Here is a 23,879-nt window from a genome sequence, read left to right as displayed (position 1 = left end):
TGTGGGTGTTTTTGTCGGAGGGGAGGTCTGCGAGGGGGGGGGGGGGGGGGGGATGTGTTCAAAAATGAAATTCATGTCAAGCACATATTTTGCATGTATGCACACATTTTGTCCATGTATAAAATAGCATTTTGGGCATAGATTCGGTTAGGAAGTGTGACCCCCCCCCCATCCACCCCAGTAGTATTGATAAAAATCTATGGCCCTCTCCAGCATTTATAAATTGCCAATCCCTGTTCTACGCCTTTCTGTGACTCCCACAATCTTTCTCTGTACCTTTGCTACCTGCCGCTGACATTCTAAGCCCAATGTATGGTGAAGAGTTCAGTTGTAATTAACCCAGGCATTTATTGGTCCATTCAACGATCACCTGTTGTGAAGTTTCACCTTCAGCTCACGAACCCCTCGGAAGCTTAGAAAAAAAAATAACCACGACTCCTGTCTCACATACCAATATGAAATTTGGTTGACATGTCTATCAAAACAGGACGTACTTAAAATTCTCAAGCACCCTTCCCCGAAACTCTTCAGAAAATCAGCCACTTGGGTTTGAAGCTGCCAATTCCAGGGCTCACACCTTGATAACCTCCGTCTATAGAATTCCCCGAAATGAGACGCAATTTGGCGCAGATGGTCGACGTGTGTGCTCCCTCACCTGCATGAACACGAGTATGGGAGGGGGGGGTTCGCCATGTTTTTGGAGTAACAGTACATGCTGTGATTTTATACCTGGGCAGTAAGTATGTCTTCCGCTTATGTGTCACTGGACTGCAAATTTACAACTTACCTTGCACATCAATCAACAGAACTAAGACGGATGCTACACTGAGGTCAAAATGTGTAATACTGTAATTATCATTCTTGTGATGTAGGGAGGAGCTGCTATCTTGTAAATCCTTCAAGTAGCTCCTTGTGACTTCGGCTTACGGCACATTTTTCATCTGTCTTTGCTGGTCTCACTCTAACATAATAATCGAGTCGCTTATGGGGTCGTGATACACTCGCCTGATTTGTGAGCGGCCAGCGTGGGATCGGTTCCCACTCAGTGAGGATGTGGGTGTGAATGGTTGTTTGTCATCATATGTGCCCTGGCGACCAGTTCAGGGTGTAGTCTGCCTTTCGCCCGAAGTCAAATGGGATAGACTCCAGTACCGCAACCCTATTCCGGTTAAGCACTGTTGAAAATGGAGGGATCATAATTTTTAAATACAATATAGCTGCTTTATGTCTCCCTTTTCAGGCTAAATGGAATGGCACTCTGGAACAATCCGGCGACTGTATCCTGTATTCTTTGCGTGTGCATTAAAAATCATAAAAAAAAATAATAATCATAAAAATAAATTGCCTGTGTCAGCAGCGCCTCCCAGTGGCTAAATGGCGTAGCTACGTCTGTGAGCAGCACTGCGGAGGAAGAGCTTATTTACTTCTTGGCGCGCTTGCTGCCGCATGCCTGCTGTGGTTGTGAAGACGCCAACGCTTCACTGCTCAGAATGAACCAGAAGGAAGAAAGATGACAGCGTGAAAGCTGCGGGATGTCTTTCAAGGTACAATCATAATAATAATAACATGTGCATAATATGCTCCCTCCCATAGTGTGTGTCACAGACCATGTTTTTCTTCCATCGCGGGCAATGCGATTGGTCGCTTGCATGCGATGATGCAAAGCCCCATTGCTTATGTGCACGCTCGTTTCCAAGTGCTCCTTTCAGATCGAAATAGGCTGTCCACTCATCTTTCACAAATAGTGTTTGTGTGTCTCCTCCAGAAGGACACGCCGCTGGCCAACGCGGTGTTCTGGGCGGCCCACAAGGGGAACGTGGCTCTCCTCCAGCTGCTGCTCAACAGCGGACGAGTGGATGCAGACTGCAGGGACAAAGTACGAGCTCTAATCATACAAAAACAGAAAAGACGGGACACATCTGCCTATTGTGGTGCAATGGCTTGTCCCACATGGTCCCGCTCGCCATGAAATGGTTGCCAGCCAATCGCAGTGCACACATAGACAAGCAATCATTCACACCTAAGGACAATTTAGAGTGATCAGTGCAGGCTTTTGGAACGCGGGAGGGAACCAGAGTACCCAGATGAAAACGCACACAGAAAGACGGCGGATGTGCTTACCAGTCGACGACTTTGCCGCCTCACACTGAAAACAAAGATTCATTCAGTTTTAGTTCACCAAGTGGTTTCATGAAATAAAAATATCGAAATCCAAATAGAAAACATTTTAAGTCGGCTTACCATCTATTCCAGGTACATTTTTGAAGTAGATGTATACAGTAGTTTACTTGAATAAAAGGATCCAGTGTCATGTTTTGGTTTGTGACCAACAGGTGGCACTGCAGGGCTCTCCCTGCAGCTGCACACCTGTTGGTCGTTATGTAATCAGTCGTATAAAAGGACTCCCGCCCGACCACCCATAGTCGCGTCATTGTTTGCTTGTCCTGTCATGTTTGTGTCTGTCATGCTTCTGTTCTAGTTTTTTGAGCTTCAGTGATGGTTTTGTTTGATACTTTGGCTTCGTTTTGTTGTTAGGACTTTGTTTGTTTAGGGTTTAGTTTTCTGTGTTTTATCAATACACTTCTTCAAGTACACCCTGCTCCTCTCTCCTGCCTGATTTTTTTTGGGGTCCACCATGCAATGTGACATCCAGATCCAGATGATTTTATTTTGCGCAACCACTTGACAAAATGCAATTGAGTAAATTCAACGCAATATGTTTTTCAGTGTAGGGACAGATGCTACAACGTAGACAATCGAGAAACAAATCTGTCACGTGAAGCGTTTATCGATCATGGTCATTTGCCATGCCTGTCCAAAGAAGAATTTTCACTTCCCGATACTGGCAGCAGTGATGTGTGGCTCTCTAGGGACGGCGGCGGCAATTCAATCCGATGAAGCGAGGCAAACTTTGATGAGACTGTTAGAATTCGTATCTTTTCGCTGCTTTCCATTCAGTGTGGAACAACGGCGCTGATGGTGGCGTCCTACGGAGGCCACAGAGAGTGCGTCAAAGAGCTCATCGTGCAAGGGGCCGACATCAACTACCAGAGAGAGGTATCATCGGAGCACATACGGGTCATAACATTAGGTACACCTGCACAGTTGTAAATTGAGTTGATGCCGTGAAAGAAAACGTACAATATGCAATTTTCCCATGATTTAAAAAAAAAAAGGTGACATGTTTTCATCAAAATATACCAAGGATCAAAAATTTGTTTGCTGCACTTTTTTTATTAAATCTTGCTGAAATAATCTTGTTTCGAGGGGGGCGGTCCTATCCATGCAAATGTCCCACTGATCACCCCGCCCCCTCTACTTCTGGCTTTTGTTACAGTGATGATGCGGCCAGGGTGTTATCACGAGGAGAGCGGACACTACTTGTGGAAATGTGTCCGGGTGTTTCGGGGAAAAAAAAAAACGGAAAATTTTATTTTCACTCGTGGAGGCGGCACTTCATCGCCAAGCCGCAACCGATCAATAAGTGTGCTTTCACATTGTGTAGTCTGTGACTTGAAAATAGCCGATCTTGTCCCAGGCTACCTTCCGATTCATGGGAAGAGAGACTCAGTGTGGGCCATAACTACTGATTGGATATTCATCCCACTGTTATGTCGCAGTTTAGCATATCGGTAGCTCACAAAATAATTTACCAACATGGTTGTGTAAATTCACACTTGATGTGAAGGTGCAACATGTACCCAACTATTTGTCTGCAAGCATAAAAGTCACTTTTCCAGTCGTGGGCCTCCTTTTGCATGTCTTTTTAACGGTTGTTGTTTTTTTTATGGTTCCCCGCAGACAGGTTCTACTGCTCTCTTCTTCGCTTCCCAGCAAGGCCACAATGACATCGTCAAGCTCCTGTTTGAATTTGGCGCCTCCACGGAATTCCACACTAAGGTGTAATTCTGTCAATAATTGGTGGAAATGCCACAATTGCACTGTCCCTCGCCATATATATTTTTTTATTATGTGTGACATTTTGTATCTTGGCAGGATGGAGGCACTGCTCTCACCGCTGCCTCCCAGCACGGACACGCCAGCGTGGCGGAGACGCTACTGAAAAACGGCGCCAATGTCAACGAGCAGCTGAACGTGAGTAGCTCCCATCACACTTCTGTAATCTTGCCTCTCTGGGAGTTTATGCAAGAGCCATGGGCGACAATAAAACCAAGGGGAAACATAATACAGACGCAAATAATACACAAAGAAGACTTTCACATCTAAGTGACTCAGTAAGATGCAGTAATAGTCATCATTTCCACACAGGATAAAGAATCTATGCCTGTGTTACCGTAGTGATCTGTCAATATGTGTACATACAATATATCCGTTGCTTCGTTCCACCTTGTTTGCCTTTTTAGGACTTGCCTGCTATTCTTTTAATTTCCTTCATTGTTTGTCTGCTGTAGGACGGGGCCACGCCCCTATTCCTCGCCGCTCAGGGCGGTCACGTGCCGGTCATACGTCACCTGCTTGCGTCGGGTGCCAAAGTCAATGAACCAAGAGAGGTATTGACACCCTTCCCTGTCTACTTTTACTCTTGTACTTCGTTCAAAAATCTCGAACACATCTGCCTCGCAGGATGGCACCGCCCCCCTGTGGATGGCAGCTCAGATGGGGCACAGTGACGCGGTCCGAGTGCTCCTCTTGCGCGGTGCAGACCGAGACGCCTACAGAGAAGTAGATTTAGATTTATAGATATTTTTTTAAACTGAAAAAAATCACCAATAGATATAACATTGAATGTAAACAGCGGCAAGAATTTTATGGAAGTATTTGAGCGATCATTAGTTGAGTGGAATGACAGCTATACATGAATAATAACGGAATTTTCAATTATTACGATAAGTGATTATTCCGATTTATTGATTTATTATTTGTGTATGGATTATATTATACTGTATTTTCATATTACATAATTGTTATTATTTCAGAACACATTTTGTCCCGGGAAGTGTCACATGACCTTCAAACCAGGCATGCGCGACGCAATTCCGACCAAACAGAAGCAACCTTTCAGCATTAGACTAATGCCAAGAAAATTCTGACCTCTGACTGGTTCATGCGCGTAATGATGAAGATTTAAATGTAATCCGGGGGTGTTTTTTTAATTAGTTTTGCTGATTTGGTGACTTTTTTTATGGAGATTCCCCTGCACACTCCTAATAAAAGCATGGTTTTTTTTCCTTCCAAGATTAAGTGATCAAATTCACATTCATTCCAATGGAGAAGTTATTTTTACTTATTTTCCTAGTGTTTGAGTTCCAATTCTGAGAATCAATCATTTTCACAAAATTGGTGGTTTTTGCCGCTGCGTGACTTCCGATATTTTTTCACATTGGAGGGTCAGTCACACATAATATCGTCTATTTTGGCATTCTTTTGACGTTCATTTGCTTTCTGTGTCACGAGGATGGCTCCACGGCGTTATTTAAAGCGGCTATGAAGGGACACAGTAGTGTCATCGAAGAGCTCCTCAAGTTTTCTCCTTCGCTTGGCCTCCTCAAGGTAGACCAACGTGTGCCAACCATTAAAATCTATCCATGTACATATCAGTGGCAGTCCTTCAGTGCACACGTAAGAACTTCTTAATAGCATCACTAGCATGTCACAATGATAGAAAACCTATACTACACCAAAACGCGATAGAATAGAACTGTGCCACATACAGCATCTGAAACAGCTCAGAAGCGATATTTAGCTGATGAGAAATAACATTTTAACTCACTGGAAATGCTGAGTATTATGTGCAATAATGTGTGCAGATTACTACAGATGAACAACTTTAGTTTGTACCCGCCAAATATGGTTAGAGACAAAGGTTGACTTCATTGAAGGGTGGAAATTCAATCACATACTGCAAGCGGCGCGGAGATATTGCCTTGGTGGCATCTTACTTGCAAGGAACTATGTTGAAGTCAAGTTGAGGAGTTTCATTTAGATCATGTGGACTTTGGTCAGCATCCTTTTAGAGAGGTTGTCAATTACTCATGGGTATTTGTAATTTGCTCAAGGGCTCGGTTGCAATATTCCGAATAGCGGGGAGGGGGGGGGGGTTCACTGTTGAGAATAAATTAATACAATTGAATGGAATGAAAAGTACATGTAGGTGAGTACTCCTGATCATGATTCGGTACGCTCCTCCCATGATAAAAATACACTACTGTCCAAATGTGTTTTGACTCGTGTTCGTCTACAGAATGGCTCCACGGCCCTCCACGCTGCCGTCGAGGGCGGAAGCGTCCAGAGCGTTCAGCTTCTCCTTGGCGCGAACGCCGACCCCACGCTCCTCAACCAGGTTGAAAGCTGAAAAGTGCCAAAGACCGGAAGCGACGTCGACTTCACTTCCTTTTCTTCTTCGCCCCTGTGTGTTTCCAGAACGACCAACTCCCAGCCGACCTTGCCAAAAGCCAACCCATCTTGAGGGTTCTGCGTCCCAAAGTCTTGAACGTGACGGCAGATGACAATCGCTGTTCCTGTCTCCGTGTCTGCTTGCACTAAAATCACACCTTGATAACAATATACACTGGTGCCCTGAGGTATGAGTCACACAACTGACGATATTTTCGAGATGGAAACTGTCATTAGGACGATTTTTCTTTTGTCAGACATTCAAAGTACTGTAAACATAAAATTGAGAATTACACATTTTGCATTGAAAACAACCACATAATTTAGCCTTTAGTCCACTAGCTTAAGGCTAATGCAAACATAAGCAATATATGGCTGTTATAACACTTTATGCAACTAATATTTCAACACAAACATTGCAGCAACACATGTAGTCAGACCATGTAAATAGTCAGTTATATACTGTATTCTTTATCCTCTGCAAGGAACAACTATTTGAATCTCATTTGATTCCTAGACAGGACACGCCCCCTTGCAATACGATTAACTGCTGCATCCAGGCGGGAAAATAGGTGTGACCTAAGTATGAATTGGCCCATGTGCTGTCCCCAGGTGGCTAAGTTGTGCACGCCAGAAGGAGCGGCACAATATGCTTTGAATTGAATGAGAACGCATGACAGATTAATGCTTTTTGACTCTGTTGTATCCTACCATGTGTTCTTGAACAAAACCCTGAAAATAAACGCAGTCATTCGTCATCTTGTGAATATATTTAATTGTTAAAATACATCTCTTTGTGATGAACTGTCATACATTGAGCAGGGATATTCGAATGTGAGTACATTTAGCTTGAGCTGCATTTGTAAATATTAACATCCTTCGTTTAGTGCTATTAATTCACAATAGATTATTTCGACTGAGAACGGATCAAGAGTCAATCTCGGACCGATTTGAAATGATGTGCTTTGTAATACCGCATAACAAAAGTGAACAGAAACCCAACCGGATCTCTGGACAAACAAACAGAATTGGCTCAAAACACTTGTTGAAATGAAACATACTAGACAGGAGCTGCCAGTAAGAAACAAAACGTCACATTTGACGTCACTTTTCACGAGATGCCTCAGCCAGTGAAAAGTCAAGAGACAACTGAGAATAAGTGAGGAAATTGGGAAGTCACTGAGATAAGACGTCACAAAGCATCTTTCTTTGGACGAAAGCTAAAAACGGGAGTGTAGCTGGTGTACCTAAAAGATTGAGCTACGTAATTCACAAGGAGAGCAAACTTTGTCATATGTCCATCATCTCAAACTGGGCTCGTTTCGGTCAGCCGCCTGCACAGGGCAACCATGCACCCTGCATGTTTACAGCAGTCATAGATTAAGAGTAGCCTGGCGATGCATCTGCATTTTCTTTTTTTTTTTTTTTTTTTAAACGACAGCAGACTCTCACCGTGTTAATTCTGGCATCCTGCAGTGCCATAGTCCACGCCCTGTAAAGAAGAATAGAGGCCATTTTGAAACCGCAATCTCCTTATCAAAAAAAAGTACGAGGAGTGTTCATATTCAGATAGTTCAGTACAGTACAAAGATGCTTTAACATTTTGCATTTCCTACCAAAGTGAACAGAACAATCACCTTAAAAGTACAAGATGTTTTCGGACAGTTACACCCCGAAAAAGTACACCATATCAAATAAGAATGATTCAACAAGTTTAAAAAAAAAAAAAAAAAGAGCCCTTACAAGGCATCATCTGCACTGTCTGCACAGAGGCTGATAACCCTTCCATCCCTGCACACGATCTGCAGCAAAGCGTCGCGCGTCTTCCCGTCCGGAGGGTTCAACTCTGCGCCCCCGACACAGAAAGAGATGTCACGAACCAAATACGTCATCGCCGTCACATAGCCCGAATTCAATAAAAGGACACCTTGACAGGCGGCGGAACTGCGGATGTTGATGCAGTCCATCCTCATGTGGATGTCGTCCTCCATGTCCCGCCGCTGCTGGTCATTGTAGAAGACCAGCCGTCCGTCGGACCACAGGTCGAACCAGTTCCTCTTCCAGCGCCGTAGTATGGTACCTGTCGAGGAAGTACAGATACTTTGTTGCAGTACTTCAGTAGATTTTTCAGGTAGCTGTGCTTTCCTTGAGGATGTATTTTTCTGATGACTTTTTTGTAACTTTCACTCCCTACATTTCAAAACATAGCTGTACGTTGTACTCCTAAGTTGAACAAAAGGGGTCTGAGAACTGACCTTTGAGGGACCCCACATGTCATGTCATGGGCATTCGATAAGATTCAAAACTTACAATGGTCACAAAATAACTCCTTTCCTCCAAGTCGAACTTGAACTATTTCGGACTGTTCCATTTAGCCCTAACCAAGTTTCCAACCTGTTTTAGAGTATTTTACTATCAACCGTATCAAACTAGTACAGTATTTTGGCAACAAGCAACTGTAACAAAACCAACATTTGGCGATATCAAAACAACAATGACATCTGTGCGATTGAGCTACGTAATTCACAAGGAGAGCAAACTTTGTCATATGTCCATCATCTCAAACTGTCCCATGTTCTACAACCACAGAACATTAAAAAAAAAAATAAATCCAATGGATAACATGATCAATATAGTTAACAAAACAAGATGAACACAAAAAAATGATATGGCTTTCAAGATAAAAAAAAAATGTACAGTGTGTGCATATTAAAACAGTCTTTTTTTTGTATGTTTGTTTTACAATGGAACCTGTAGTTGTATACTTCTTCCTACTCCTTTGAACATATAACTGTGATGATGTTTGTATTACTTACTTTTACTTTTATTTTACTTTCATAATTTTTGTTTGCATTTTGTCATGTTATTGTATGTTTTATATATGTTCAATAAACAATAAACAAACAAACAAACAAACAATGGAACCTCCAAAGTGTAACGCCTTAAAAGTGGTGCAATTCATAGTTCAACCTGAAAATTATTTTTTGTGTGTGTGCGATGCCACCACATTAGGTGACCAGTGATGGCCCCCCCCAAAAAAAGTGTGATGATGACCAGTACAATATGAGAAATTCTCCATTAATAATGTTAAAAAGTCTCTTGAAGGGATTCCTGACAGAAAATCTGCAAATTGGTGAATGCGTAGATGCCACTGTACTTCCTTCACAATGAGTGAATAGTTGAAATTCTCAGCAAATACAGAATAGGTTCTGGGGGGGGGAAAAAAAGCAATTTCACAAGGGTCAAACTCCAAATATGTGGAGGTTCACTGTACATAAGTAAATGTGGAAAAAGTGAAGCGCTGTGACTACTTTCTGGAAGCACTGTAATCATGAAGCATCTTGGAGGTTCCACTGGATTCTATTTTTTTTTGGGGGGGGGGGGGTTAAAGTTGGTTCACGGCAAACATCACACACCTAAAGGACAGCGAGGCCATCACTCACACGATGCATTGGAGAAAGTGCGCAGGTTAAGTGACTATTTTAGGACCGTCAAGAACGCTTCGTATGCAGAGAGGAAAGCATATCGCCGTGGGGTGGAATACATCTTTGCTCTGGTAGACCAACACCGTTGCACAAACTACTTAGAAGACGGAGAAGAGCGAGCCCAGCGCCAAACCCGTCGCCGCTCCCGCCAGCATGCCCATGGCCACGTCGCCGCCGTTGTCGCGCTGGCGCTCCTGGATCACCACGTGATTGACGCCGGGCGCGCCGTAGCCACCTACCAAGTAAAAGAAACAAATTTATTTTTTAAAATGCCCCAAAGACCTTCATCAATGAACAGGGGGATAAAAATCAACCAGGTTTTAAAAGTATTTGTACTTGGAGCTGAGATGGCTTCCTTGGCAACTTATTCTATTTGTGTGCGGCATTACAGCTGAATGCTGCTTCGACATATTTACTTTGATTGATTTTAGCGGTTCCACTTCACTTCTCACAAGTCATCCCACGTGTTTGTTAGTAAAATGGCTCTTACCTTGGTACTGATAAGGATAGGCAACGGCGTACGGTTGCCCGTCGGCAGCGTACACAATCTGCGTCGCTTGCGGAGAAGCTGCCACATAATCGCCATACTGGCCCGGAGTGTAAAACTGATGAGGGGGAAAAAAAAAAATGACCATGAGAGTTCTCATACGCCCTGACACAAAACAATCATTTCATGACTTAGATTGTGTCTTTACCTGCGGCTGGGGGGCGTATTCCGAGTATGGCGGCGGAGCAGAGGCCATCACCTCTGGCGAAAAGCCCACCTGAGGAGCCGCGACCATCTAAAGATGTCAAATAAAAGCAGCGATGTCAGCAGAGCAGGGTTTTTAAATGTTTAGATGTTTCTAAGGCATTTGGGGAAGTTTGGGAAGTCAATTTTAACCCTTTCATGCACAAATAATGATAACCTGTAACCTAACAACCTGATAAGCTGTCCACTGTCGTAACCGCTGTCCCTGAAAGGGTTAAGGTTGCATCCACCCATTTGCAGAATTTTGGGTGAAACTATTCCTCAGTTTGTTAGAAAATTGTAGTTTGCTTGATTACACAACACTTTGTGACCTCTTTTTTTTATCTAAAACAATTCTAACCCTACTGTTAAAACTATATTTTTTTAAACGCTGGAATTATGTAAATCCCATGATGAATAGGGGATCACTGTCGTCTTTTTTTTTTTTTTTTTAAACGACAGCAGACTCTCACCGTGTTAATTCTGGCATCCTGCAGTGCCATAGTCCACGCCCTGTAAAGAAGAATAGAGGCCATTTTGAAACCGCAATCTCCTTATCAAAAAAAAGTACGAGGAGTGTTCATATTCAGATAGTTCAGTACAGTACAAAGATGCTTTAACATTTTGCATTTCCTACCAAAGTGAACAGAACAATCACCTTAAAAGTACAAGATGTTTTCGGACAGTTACACCCCGAAAAAGTACACCATATCAAATAAGAATGATTCAACAAGTTTAAAAAAAAAAAAAAAAAGAGCCCTTACAAGGCATCATCTGCACTGTCTGCACAGAGGCTGATAACCCTTCCATCCCTGCACACGATCTGCAGCAAAGCGTCGCGCGTCTTCCCGTCCGGAGGGTTCAACTCTGCGCCCCCGACACAGAAAGAGATGTCACGAACCAAATACGTCATCGCCGTCACATAGCCCGAATTCAATAAAAGGACACCTTGACAGGCGGCGGAACTGCGGATGTTGATGCAGTCCATCCTCATGTGGATGTCGTCCTCCATGTCCCGCCGCTGCTGGTCAGTGTAGAAGACCAGCCGTCCGTCGGACCACAGGTCGAACCAGTTCCTCTTCCAGCGCCGTAGTATGGTACCTGTCGAGGAAGTACAGATACTTTGTTGCAGTACTTCAGTAGATTTTTCAGGTAGCTGTGCTTTCCTTGAGGATGTAATTTTCTGATGACTTTTTTTGTAACTTTCACTCCCTACATTTCAAAACATAGCTGTACGTTGTACTCCTAAGTTGAACAAAAGGGGTCTGAGGACTGACCTTTGAGGGACCCCACATGTCATGTCATGGGCATTCGATAAGATTCAAAACTTACAATGGTCACAAAATAACTCCTTTCCTCCAAGTCGAACTTGAACTATTTCGGACTGTTCCATTTAGCCCTAACCAAGTTTCCAACCTGTTTTAGAGTATTTTACTATCAACCGTATCAAACTAGTACAGTATTTTGGCAACAAGCAACTGTAACAAAACCAACATTTGGCGATATCAAAACAACAATGACATCTGTGCAAATGATCCACAGTGTCGGCAAAACTAAATAAAGTGATCAGTAGTTGTGGAAGTGTGATACAATGACAGCTGTGCATATAACATTCCTTACTTTGCCTATGGAGACACACACACACACACACACACACACACACACACACACACACACACACACACACACACACACACACACACACACACGTCAAAGGAGGACAAAATGGGCCCAGAATCTCCTCTATTTTGGGTCAGACAGCAGAGCTGTGCTCAGATCTCATGAATGTTTGACATAAAAGGAGCATGGGTCTGCACTCCTGGAGACAATGTGGTGTTTAGTGAGCTTACCATAGTACCAATGCTCTGAGCGTGTCCACTCACTGAATGCTTATTCCCACGGGTCCTTAAAGTTAATAAAAATCCATAAAAAAAGAAGTTATAGAATGATGTTGTTAATTGTCCTTAATTTTCAGGGAAAGCTTATCGTAGAAAGGGTTCTGTGAGTCGTCATCTGTACTTGTGGGTAAAAAACAAAAAACAAAAAAAAAAAAAACAAAACAAAAAAGGACGTTTCGCTTCTCTCACAGAAGCTTCGTCAGCGGTAGACAACCCTGAAGTCTCCGTGCAGTCTCCGGGAAGTTGCTCTGCGCTAAAAGGCTGAGCGTGGCCTGTTTGAGGACTGGGTGGGGATGGTTAGTCACGCCCCTATGGTGAAGAGGCCCATTGATTTCTAAATTCCCTATCGTTGGGTCTTGATTAGGCCTATTGTTTGGGCTAGGGCTGAATAGCTACTTTCATTTGGCCTGATCAGCATGTCTATGTCCCTTGGTGGTCAACAAGTTATTGTAAATAGGAGACAGGTTAAATCTGATATCTCCTTCACGGTTCAGAGAGGGTGAAAATTTTTTAACAAAAATCGCTTCCTTTACTCCCCTTTCAAACCATCTCTTTTCTGTTCCTATGATTTTTACTTGTTCATCTTCAATTGTGTGGTTTGTTTCTTTTAAGTGTGCGTGTACTGCACTTTTGTTATCATTGTTTTTCCATTTGTGTTGATAAAGTCTTTTCTTGAGTGTTTGTTTGGTTTCTCCGATGTAATGTTCCTTGCACTCACTTTCTTGGCAACGGATGGAATAAATCAGATTGCATTTTTGGGTGTTAGGAACCCGGTCTTTGGGGTGTACTAGTTTTTGTCTCAATGTGTTTATCGGTTTAAAATAAACAGGAATATCATGTTGTAGAAATATTCTTTGTATTTTCTCTGAGAGGCCGGCAATATAAGGTACACAGACACCCCTTCTCTTCTTTTCTCTCTGTTGGTTGGTTTCCTCTCTGTTTGTTTTAATTTTCCTAACTTTTTTAAAGGAAGCGATTTTTGTTAAAAAATTTTCACCCTCTCTGAACCGTGAAGGAGGTATCAGATTTAACCTGTCTCCTATTTACAATAACTTGTTGACCAGTAAGGGACATAGACATGCTGATCAGGCTAACTGAAAGTAGCTATTCAGCCTTAGCCCAAACAATAGGCCTAATCAAGACCCAATGATAGGGAGTTTAGAAACCAATGGGCCTCTTCACCATAGGGGCGTGACTAACCATCCCCACCCAGTCCTCAAACAGGCCACGCTCAGCCTTTTAGCGCAGAGCAACTTCCCGGAGTCTTCACGGAGACTTCAGGGTTGTCTACCGCTGACGAAGCTTCTGTGAGAGAAGCGAAACGTCCTTTTTTGTTTTTTTTTTGTTTTTTGTTTTTTACCCACAGGTACAGATGACGACTGACAGAACCCTTTCTACGACTATCAACCGTATCAAACTAGTACAGTATTTTGGCAACAAGCAACTGTAACAAAACCAACATTTGGCGATATCAAAACAACAATGACATCTGTGCAAATGATCCACAGTGTCGGCAAAACTAAATAAAGTGATCAGTAGTTGTGTAAGTGTGATACAATGACAGCTGTGCATATAACATTCCTTACTTTGCCTATGGAGCCAGCCACTCTTCACCATAGCCATGTTGGAGTCACCTAAAAACACAAACAAATTTAGTCAGACCATAAAAAATGTCCAATTTCACTTAATCTGGACAAAAAACTTTTATTTCCTACAAATAACATCTATCTATGCCTGTGACACGCAGAGTCGTAGCTAACTCTTCCAGTAGATGGCAATTAAACTGTGTATAGTACCGTATCCACTTTTTTTGTGGTCTTTTTGTTTGATAGCCTGCCATGATTCTTTTTCTATTTTAAAATACTGTTTGTGTTTTTCAAGGTTGTGAAACAGTCAGTCAATGTGGACGTGATAGTGGGTGTGGTGTGTCCAAACAAACCTTGTGACCACTGCAGCTTTTCCACAGGATGCCCCGATTCGGATTTGTTTTGCTAATTTTTATAAACTCACGTGCACAAACACGAATATGAAATGTTACCATCACGATTTGAGTGAGTTAAAAACTGCCCCCTTCCCTCCACATTACGCTGTTTAAAAAGACATCTTCGACTATATTCAAAAAACAAGGCGTATTTTGGTCCATGTTTTATGTTATGCGTTCTGTTTGATATTTGTTGTTGAATGTTAAATGTTCCGTAAAGCGCTTTGCTACAGCTGCAACGGTTGTGAAAGCATAGCTGTGATGTATTGTAATGCCGCCTTGTCTGAGCGCCGTTCAATTGACCCCAATCGCATTTTAGCGTTTAAACCATCGAAATGTGTCCGTAGTATTCAAAACGTGTCGGTATTTCAGGAAAAAAAGTCGTACTTGCCTGGCTTGTTGTCGTGGTGGAAATGTTATGGAGGCTTCAACTTCAAACCTAAAAGCGGAAGTGAGATGGTTTCTAAAATATTACTACTAATAATAAAAGACACCCTCCCCCTGATGAAAAACGTGAGCCACGTTGTTTTAAAAAAAGTGTGCGTTCAACCTTCAAGCGAGGCTTTTAATGTCGCTTGAAGGATGACCTCGGATGTTGTGTTTTTCCGAGTCAAAATTATATTTATTTTTTTCAGTGACGTAAGCCATCAGCTGACAGCTTTGGAAAGTGCTAGCAAAAAAGAGGTCCTCGTTTTAAGCAATTTGTTTTCTAAAGTAGTCACGTGGAAGAAGTCGTCTGGTTGGACCAGTAATTTGTCTATTAAAATACGGTGGTAAATACTTATCGGTTTAAAATGCATTACTGTATTTAGATATCATGGTCACCGCTTTCTTCCCACTGCGCATGTGAGGAACGAGCGGGCAAAGTCGTATTCGGTTGTACTTGGACTACTGTACCATATGTTTCCGCTCGCCACTCTCCGGCGGTCGCTCTCGTGTTCCAAAACAAACCCCACTCGGCTACTGCTTACCCACAATTTGGCAGAACTAACGACGTGACGTCACATGTAGCAAGCTTCACGCAACTAATCCGAAATGGCGACGGCAATATATTTGGAACATTATCTAGACAGTGAGTATCCGTTACGCACAATGAAACGAATACATTGACCGTTTTACGCCTATTTAAAGTTAATGTGAGGACTCGTTCTCGTGGCGGGCTGTAAAGTGACAGCAAGGCGCTGTCAGCGAGCGGGCTAGTTTAGCATTTAGCAACCTCGCCTACCGCCTCTCTAAGTTAATAACATGTGAATTAAGTTAACTACGGCGTCGTCAAATGGTCAGTGGCGTGTTTTAAGTGCCTGTTTTAGACACGTCGCTCGTTCTGAGTGTTATGTTCGCCGAGTCACGTTTAATGCACAACATGCTCTTGCAACCTGTTGGTTCTGCCAGCCGCCTTTTTTTCAGTAACCATTTACGCGCCGGCCAGATCGATCAATTCTAGATCCATGCTATGTGTATGTATTTACAATCTAATACCATGTGGCTAAATACTGAGAAATATTGGAAATAGCTGTCAATATTATTATGCATTGCAGCAGTGTAAACCAAAACTTCTGGGAAGTAAGTTATGTCGTCTAGGATTTGTTTATGTAAAACAAGAAGCAAACTAATAATCAGTATCCTCTTAATTGGCAAAAGTACACACAAGGAATTTCTCTCTGGTAGTCGGAGTGACTCTTAGTGCAAAAAAAAATAAATAAATAAAGAGTGACTGACCTATTTATAAATGACATGTGTTATAAGATGTGCTCATATCAAGAAAGAAGCAACTGATGTAACTATATGTTAAAATGTCATCTGCGTTTAGGTATCGAAAACCTGCCATGTGAGCTGCAGAGGAACTTTACGCTGATGCGAGACCTGGACAACAGGACTGAAGGTGATCATTTAAATCACGTTTATCAGTTTTTGACCTTCATGTCTGTTTTCAAGGCCTGCCAAAGCTTGCCAAAAATGCCATCCACATGTTGGAGTATCATTGTTTCATGAATCATGATTGTTGGCCTATTGTTAAGATTCCAAGTGATACACCCCAGGTCTACACGAAATTGAATGCAGGCAAGGCTAAAATTGTGTTGAAATGATGCAAAAATATCCAAATATGATCTCCTCCCAGAAAAGAAGGTCGAGATCAACAAGTTGGCCGAGGAGTACATAGCCAAGGTGAAAAACTTGGCGTCAGAGCAGCGAGTGGAGCATCTGCAGAAAATCCAAAGCGCCTACAGCAAGTGCAAAGAGTTCAGCGACGACAAAGTGCAGCTGGCCATGCAGACCTACGAGATGGTTGGTCCCAAACACTTCAGATTTATTTTAATAAGACTTTTTTCCTTTTTTTTTTTTTTGAATAATTACAGTGGACTCTCCATGTGTGAACAGTCCAGGCCAAAGCAGGCACTGAATTTTGGATGGAATTAGATATGTTTTTAACTTGTTTGTATGCATGTTTCATTTTGTATTATTTTTATCATTTCACTCTTATTGTGATTGAATCATTTAAGTCGAGCTGTGAACCAAGCGCGCAGGCGGAAAACCTTGCGTGCGCTTTGTTGACACAGGTGGACAAACACATCCGGCGGCTGGACGCCGACCTGGCGCGCTTCGAGAACGAGCTGAAGGAGAAACTGGAAGTGAGCGGCTACGAAAGCACAGATGGACGAGCGTTGAAAAGTCAGTAGAGTTGTTGCTGAGCCTCCGTTTTGGAGAGAAAAAAAAAATCACACATTATTAGGAATTTTTTATTTATTTATGGGGGCGTGTGTGTGGTCAACAGAAGCAGAGTCCCGCGGCCTCCGAGAGAAACGTGGCTCGCGGGGGCGAGGAAGGAAAGGTTCGGATGAGGATTCTCCTAAAAAGAAAAAGATGAAAAACAGGTTTGTCTTATCTTTTAATATAACCATCACCAATCATTTTTAATTGTTTAGCTACAAATACGTAACAGTCCATGCGGACGATGGCAAACGCAGAGAATCTCCTCTGAATGGTGCTTGTTGTCACCTGTGAATTTTTTTCTTCTGATCACACAAAACGTCCGACTCGCAGCCCAGACTTGAGCGACGCCCTGCTGCCCATGCAGCCGTCAGACGTGCTGGACATGCCGGTGGACCCCAACGAGCCCACCTACTGTCTTTGCCACCAGGTGTCGTACGGGGAGATGATCGGCTGCGACAACCCCGACGTAAGCTCTCGTGTGACGAAATGCTGACCAATCCCACCCGTTGTGAGCCGTGTTTATCGCATAGAATCGACGGAAGACCTAAAACTCTTTGTCGCATGTCGAATTTTTCGTTGCCAGTGTCCCATCGAGTGGTTTCACTTCGCCTGCGTCGACCTCGCCACCAAGCCCAAAGGAAAATGGTGAGGAAGCGGTAAATCGTCTTGCCCTCGTTCGTTTTGATACTCAAGCTTCTTGTCTCGCCCTTCAGGTTTTGTCCGCGATGCACTCAAGACAAGAAGAAGAAATAAGAAGAAATACATTTATGATATTGCGGTAGTAAAATAGTGGGATTATATCCAGAAATCTATATTTTCGCTCCTGTTTGTACAAGCTTGCTTCTAACGACTCAATGTGGATTTTGGGAGTGTCGCTACTACGGGTGTAACGGTACAGCAAAAATCGTGGTTTGCCAACGACCTTGGCTTAAAGGTCACGTTTCGGTTCACATTGATTACGGTAAGGGAACAAAATACACCGTCTGAAAGTGCTTTTCTTTTGGGTCAGCAGGGAACATTTTTAATGGCTGAAAATCAAACGTAAAAACTGCAAACTGTTCGCAGTAAATCCTCCCAAGAAATGAAACAATCCCAAATCAGTACGTTTTAAATTAGCATTGAAAAATATAGAACAGCTTGCAGCCACACCATTTTGATTTTATTTTTTTTTCCTAGCATCAATAATTTGCATTCTTTTGGGGAAAATCCAACCTCAATTTTGTCTTCTTTGTCGAAAGCGCAACCTCATTAATTTGTCTTATTTTTGGGGGGGGGGACAGTGCAGAATCAATTAGTCTTCTCTTTTAGTCAATTTAAATCTAATTTTATGGTATTTAGATTTGTATGATGCTGCAGCTTGACATCCAAAACCTCTCGCAAGCCAGACACTGGGCCGCACTATATTTGTTTACATCGTCGACTAGAGCAGGAAGCAGTCACGCGTTCCTTTGTCGCATGTCGAATTTTTCGTTGCCAGTGTCCCATCGAGTGGTTTCACTTCGCCTGCGTCGACCTCGCCACCAAGCCCAAAGGAAAATGGTGAGGAAGCGGTAAATCGTCTTGCCCTCGTTCGTTTTGATACTCAAGCTTCTTGTCTCGCCCTTCAGGTTTTGTCCGCGATGCACTCAAGACAAGAAGAAGAAATAAGAAGAAATACATTTATGATATTGCGGTAGTAAAATAGTGGGATTATATCCAGAAATCTATATTTTCGCTCCTGTTTGTACAAGCTTGCTTCTAACGACTCAATGTGGATTTTGGGAGTGTCGCTACTACGGGTGTAACGGTACAGCAAAAATCGTGGTTTGCCAACGACCTTGGCTTAAAGGTCACGTTTCGGTTCACATTGATTACGGTAAGGGAACAAAATACACCGTCTGAAAGTGCTTTTCTTTTGGGTCAGCAGGGAACATTTTTAATGGCTGAAAATCAAACGTAAAAACTGCAAACTGTTCGCAGTAAATCCTCCCAAGAAATGAAACAATCCCAAATCAGTACGTTTTAAATTAGCATTGAAAAATATAGAACAGCTTGCAGCCACACCATTTTGATTTTTTTTTTTTTTCCTAGCATCAATAATTTGGATTCTTTTGGGGAAAATCCAACATCAAGTTTGTCTTCTTTGTAGAAAGCGCAACCTCATTAATTTGTCTTCTTTTTGGGGGGGACAGTGCAGAATCAATTATTTGTCTTTTCTTTTAGTCAATTTAAATCAAATTTTATGGTATTTAGATTTGTATGATGCCGCAGCTTGACATACTGCCCAAAACCTCTCGCAAGCCAGACGCTGGGCCGCACTATATTTGTTTACATCGTCGACTAGAGCAGGAAGCAGTCACGCGTTCCCTCCGCCCCTGGACCAAATCCGGTCCATGCAGGAACTTGAATGTTCTGTATCCAAACACAAAGACACGTAGCGTTATACGCCTAATAGCTCCGTTTGAGGACGATTGCACCAAGTGGCTTTCAAATGCACTTCGACGTGGTGTATCACGAGTGATGCAATGCCGGAACACAGTTATTAAGTGGAACATCTTGACACTCACTTGTAGAATTATTTAATTTAAATCTAATTTTATGGTATTTAGATTTGTATGATGCTGCAGCTTGACATCCAAAACCTCTCGCAAGCCAGACACTGGGCCGCACTATATTTGTTTACATCGTCGACTAGAGCAGGAAGCAGTCACGCGTTCCCTCCGCCCCTGGACCAAATCCGGTCCATGCAGGAACTTGAATGTTCCGTATCCAAACACAAAGACACGTACCGTTATACGCCTAATAGCTCCGTTTGAGGACGATTGCACCAAGTGGCTTTCAAATGCACTTCGACGTGGTGTATCACGAGTGATGCAATGCCGGAACACAGTTATTAAGTGGAACATCTTGACACTCACTTGTAGAATTGCAGCTCCTCCAGTTTTTGGGCAGTCTACTTTGTTTGTAACATACTCGAGGATGTTTTGAAAGTTCAATTTATGAGAGTTATTTTTATAAAAAGCCTGCTGAGAAATTAAGCTTTTTTTTTTAATGTCCTCACTGCGATTTGTGGCGGTGAACTGAAAAGAGTGTCAGATATTTCGTTGACCTACTACCTCCAAACACTGATATTTAAACAAGAGCAGATATCTGCTCAAACCAAAACCATAAAACGTGATGTTCCTCGTTTGATTTGTATTAATTTTCTTTTTTGCGGAAATGAATAAAAACGCGACCTTGTTGAATGTATCGTGGTTCTGGTGGTCGGTGGTATTAAAAGCACTTTTGATGAGCGTTCCCCTTTTCGAGGTTTGACACGGCAAAGTTAATATTTTTAAATCTCATTTCAAACCTCACATTATATGGAAAAGATATATCAGTTCAGTTTGTCTATTTTTTTGTGGGGGGGGTTGTCCACTAACGAAGCGTTTAATCGCTGAAAGTGTCTTCTCTCATGGTCGACTGAACGCACGTCATTGTAAGCCACAGATAAAGAGCCAAAAGCAATGTATTTTGTATATTCAATATTTTATATATCTAATAAATGTCCTCTGTTATTCATCTGCTGTCTGTCATTGTGTACATCTTTTTTATATCTTATATAACTGTCTTATATATTTTATAACCGTGTTTTTTTTGCTTTGCTTTTTTTTTTTTTTTACTTCAGCGACAGCATATCTGGAGCTCACTCATAATTCCAAATTGGCAATTTTCATCCTTGGAAAAATATCTCCCATATAAGGGGTCCATACTCATCGTCCAAAAGGCTTGAGAAGCTCTGTTCTACAGCATTTTAGTTCATCAAAAATTGCATTGGGGAAACACTAAAATCCATCATCAGATTCTTCATCCCAGCTGCATTTTTCATCGGCCGCTTTGCCAAAATCCACCTCCAAGTCATAAACAAAATCAGGGTCCTCTCTGTGTGTCCGGTTCCTTTCGAACAGCTCATCCATGTGGCTCTTCTTGCGAGCAAGCACGTCGTCGTCGAGCTTGTTGAGGTCCTCTTCCGGGTCTACCTGCAACGACGCCAGGCTACGCTCCAAACTGATGCCCCGCAGGTGGTCACGCAAAATGATGTGCAGCCTCTCCAGCTGGCTCTGGGAGACCCCCTGCAGGTAGTCCTTGTGCCGGGGGTGGTTTTTCAGCCTTTCGGCGGCGAGGTTATAATCTGCAATGGATAAAATAATGTATTCCTCTTTTCTGACGTGTTTTTCATAAACTATTGTGCAATTTCAGGATGAAGTTAAAATTCACTATATCAATTTAATTTTTTTCCACGAAAAGGCAAAAGATCCAATTAAATAATTGGAGACAGACTTTACTTTTTTTCTACTTTTTGTGGCATTAAGTTTGGTGGTTTTTCATATACAGTAATTTTTCGAGGGGAAAATATGATGTAACAAATAGTAGAACGTACCGGAATACTGCGAGAAGTTTCGCACAGGAATCACTCGTTTTCTCACTTTGTTGGTCTCTGTGTTTTCATAAATCAAGACTATGGAAGGTGGGCTGAAGCACACTCCGCAACGCTTCGCCTCGAAAAGCATTTTTAGTCAATGTTTCTCCAAGTACATCAAATCCAGTAGCCTAGCAACAGCCACTTAGGACCCTTCTCTCTTTTGTCCAAATCATGCCTGACTTTAATGTGAAAAAATAACCATTAATGGGAAAATACCCTGATGTATTACACTTTGTGAGAAACGCGTTTGTCAATATTATTTTATCCATAAATAACTCTTTCAACACAATATTCTGCGTTTAATGTTGGACTATAACTACTTTTAATTAGGCAGCACTATCGGTTCCCTAATGCTAAAATGGGTCCTTCGAGTCACGCTTCCGCAAACAAATTAAAGAAGCATTCTCTTGCATTTGTTGCTTAAACATACAATTACGATAAGTATTTGATGCATTTTACACTCTTCTATCCATTTTTCATAACGATTTTATTAGCATGTCCTTATTTGACTGTGAAGGGTAAGATGTCATACCTGCTATCTTCAGACCTCGTAGTAAACCTCATCAAATTCCCATAAGTATACCCGCTGTGTCTTATAACCTAACTTTAATATTTTTCTGTAGGCGAGAACAGTTGCGCTGCGCTGAAGCAGGGGCTCCAGTCAACTGCGGTTTCAATAGTGATCAAGAACAAGGGCTTTCATATGTATGAATATCTATCTTCCTTTTCGGCCTAGAATTTTAACAACACAATGAGGACTCAAACACCTCAGTGCTTCTTGATATGAATGATTAAAAATGATGACGTCATGTTGCTTTTAGGGAGTTAGAGACAACAGTTGAGCTCCAGCTTGGTAGCGCGTTCAAGGACGTCCGACTTTTGCTGCTTCACACATGGCCCAGTGGGGTCTATGTGGACCCCTACCAGCTTGCTTTCCTCAGCGATGCAGTTGATTGGCAGGTAAGCACAAAGAGCACTCACTTTTTCTCTTACCAACACCAAATTGTAATCTTATGAGAACAAAATCGAAATTTTGAGACTTAAGTTGTAAGGTACAAAAAAAATCTACGATTAATAATAATCAAAAGTAAAGCAATATTATGAGAATGCTGTCGTCATTTTACAGGAATGTTTTCAAATGGTGGGGAAAAGTCATAATATTCATTCTTTTTATCAAGTCGGTATTCTATAATTCAGATTCAATCTTCATTTTCTCCAAAAATCCGACTATAGTGTATACTGCACATTTAAATGTGTTTTTTATTTCTTGTACGGCTACCCCGAATACTCTATGGTAGTCATTGTTTGAATTTATCTTTGTCAGATATTAGTGGATTCGGCCATTGACCTGGAGGTGCCAGCACACAAGACTTCTGGATTCGTCGCCTACGTTTATCCTGCCTTCAGTGAACAAACTCCCGGCGTGCTCAACATTAGCATCCCCATCCACGGGCGCTATCACCAGCCCTCCTTTGACGGGGAAACGTTTGAATCTATCGCCATAGAACCCCCAAAGCTGCTTTTGCGCACAGAGAAATGTAAGTAGTTGTATTTGTTCAGAAAGAGACAAACAGCAAATGTTCATCATTTGACGCTCTTTTTTTTTTTTTTTTTTTTTTTTTTTTTTTTGCAGGTTCACAGCTGGCTGATTTGGAGCCTCACACGGCAACGGAAGCACCCTGCACCGCTGACAATACGAGCATGTGTCTGTGGATTCAAGTGCAACAGAAGCAGGTAATTCGCTTTCAGATTTCATGGCAATACAATTGAAATACTACCTGGGGAAAAAAAACAAACATATTTTCGGAGAATTTTTTTTTTAACATTACTACTGTTTTCCTGCAGCGGCCTGGCGACGTGATCTTGCGTTTCCCAGTGGGCGACGGTTCTCTGGTGACGCCCGTGTGCGGCGTGACACTGGCCGTCACCATGATCTGCTGTTGGGTGCTGTCCAAATACATGTGGAAGCAGCGGATCGTTTAAAACGCTGTGCTGCTTGCAAGTACAGATCGATGTCAACTTGGTGAATGCTCCTAAACAACCAGTAATGTGCAGAAGCCTCCGCGCTTAATATATGTTCAGAAATTGCAGCAATAGTCGAACGACTTCCTGAATCAGCGCTGGTCCAGGAAGTGGTTTGTTGCCGCGATTTATAAGGATACACCATTCGAAAAAATCTGGGGATATCCACGAATGGACCAGTAAGTTTCCTAGTTTGATAGAAATGTACAGTATTTTTAAACAGCTTTTTTCATCTTGCTGTTTACATTTTGACATC

The 23,879-nt window shown here is 42.3% G+C and overlaps 6 protein-coding genes and 1 long non-coding RNA gene across 9 annotated transcripts; 4 read left to right on the top strand and 3 right to left on the bottom strand.

The window, feature by feature from the left end:
- Nucleotides 1-1,390: 1,390 nt before the first annotated feature.
- On the top strand, nt 1,391-7,340 carry ankrd29 (ankyrin repeat domain 29). Its single transcript, XM_019896788.1, has 10 exons — nt 1,391-1,544; nt 1,766-1,876; nt 2,959-3,057; nt 3,802-3,900; nt 3,997-4,095; nt 4,413-4,511; nt 4,585-4,683; nt 5,416-5,511; nt 6,203-6,301; nt 6,382-7,340. The coding sequence occupies exons 1-10, from the start codon at nt 1,533-1,535 to the stop codon at nt 6,502-6,504; spliced, it is 936 nt and encodes a 311-aa protein (XP_019752347.1). The 5' UTR covers nt 1,391-1,532; the 3' UTR covers nt 6,505-7,340.
- Nucleotides 7,341-7,678: 338 nt separating this feature from the next.
- LOC109532133 (pleckstrin homology domain-containing family B member 2-like) lies at nt 7,679-8,819 on the bottom strand. The gene is made up of 4 exons (XM_019896796.1): nt 8,683-8,819; nt 8,282-8,458; nt 8,098-8,200; nt 7,679-7,846 (listed from the first exon to the last, which is right to left on the bottom strand). Exons 1-4 carry the CDS (start codon nt 8,723-8,725, stop codon nt 7,735-7,737), a joined length of 435 nt encoding a protein of 144 aa, XP_019752355.1. The 5' UTR covers nt 8,726-8,819; the 3' UTR covers nt 7,679-7,734.
- A 449-nt stretch (nt 8,820-9,268) lies between these two features.
- plekhb2 (pleckstrin homology domain containing, family B (evectins) member 2) lies at nt 9,269-15,201 on the bottom strand. Of its 3 annotated transcripts, none has more exons than XM_019896791.1 (8): nt 14,840-15,201; nt 14,054-14,101; nt 11,518-11,670; nt 11,334-11,436; nt 11,043-11,082; nt 10,535-10,621; nt 10,330-10,444; nt 9,269-10,074 (listed from the first exon to the last, which is right to left on the bottom strand). In XM_019896791.1, exons 2-8 carry the CDS (start codon nt 14,088-14,090, stop codon nt 9,938-9,940), a joined length of 672 nt encoding a protein of 223 aa, XP_019752350.1. In that variant the 5' UTR covers nt 14,091-14,101; nt 14,840-15,201; the 3' UTR covers nt 9,269-9,937. The 3 variants fall into 3 exon arrangements, with proteins under 3 accessions (XP_019752350.1, XP_019752351.1, XP_019752349.1); XM_019896792.1 differs by lacking the exon at nt 14,840-15,201 and adding an exon at nt 14,407-14,821; XM_019896790.1 differs by lacking the exons at nt 14,054-14,101; nt 14,840-15,201 and adding an exon at nt 11,920-12,050 and having other exon boundaries at nt 11,518-11,694.
- Nucleotides 15,202-15,389: 188 nt separating this feature from the next.
- ing5a (inhibitor of growth family, member 5a) lies at nt 15,390-18,208 on the top strand. The gene is made up of 8 exons (XM_019896789.1): nt 15,390-15,520; nt 16,259-16,330; nt 16,568-16,734; nt 17,007-17,118; nt 17,222-17,321; nt 17,491-17,626; nt 17,744-17,805; nt 17,874-18,208. Exons 1-8 carry the CDS (start codon nt 15,484-15,486, stop codon nt 17,911-17,913), a joined length of 726 nt encoding a protein of 241 aa, XP_019752348.1. The 5' UTR covers nt 15,390-15,483; the 3' UTR covers nt 17,914-18,208.
- Nucleotides 18,209-18,612: 404 nt separating this feature from the next.
- Nucleotides 18,613-19,174, top strand: LOC109532134 (uncharacterized). Its single transcript, XR_002171322.1, has 2 exons — nt 18,613-18,699; nt 18,768-19,174. It is a non-coding gene; the product is annotated as an uncharacterized LOC109532134 (long non-coding RNA).
- A 1,364-nt stretch (nt 19,175-20,538) lies between these two features.
- cep19 (centrosomal protein 19) lies at nt 20,539-21,772 on the bottom strand. The gene is made up of 2 exons (XM_019896795.1): nt 21,560-21,772; nt 20,539-21,310 (listed from the first exon to the last, which is right to left on the bottom strand). Exons 1-2 carry the CDS (start codon nt 21,687-21,689, stop codon nt 20,964-20,966), a joined length of 477 nt encoding a protein of 158 aa, XP_019752354.1. The 5' UTR covers nt 21,690-21,772; the 3' UTR covers nt 20,539-20,963.
- On the top strand, nt 21,239-23,770 carry pigx (phosphatidylinositol glycan anchor biosynthesis, class X). Its single transcript, XM_019896793.1, has 6 exons — nt 21,239-21,257; nt 22,225-22,306; nt 22,423-22,561; nt 22,926-23,139; nt 23,235-23,335; nt 23,447-23,770. Coding segments are annotated over exons 2-6 (594 nt in total). The 5' UTR covers nt 21,239-21,257; nt 22,225-22,304; the 3' UTR covers nt 23,585-23,770.
- The last annotated feature ends 109 nt before the right edge of the window (nt 23,771-23,879 follow it).

The sequence above is a fragment of the Hippocampus comes genome, unplaced genomic scaffold, assembly GCF_001891065.2.
Source record: "Hippocampus comes isolate QL1 unplaced genomic scaffold, H_comes_QL1_v1.1 scaffold22, whole genome shotgun sequence".
Taxonomy (NCBI): Eukaryota; Metazoa; Chordata; class Actinopteri; order Syngnathiformes; family Syngnathidae; genus Hippocampus; species Hippocampus comes.
The sequence above is the reverse complement of the archived record's forward strand: the minus strand, read 5'-3'. Positions and strand labels throughout refer to the sequence as shown.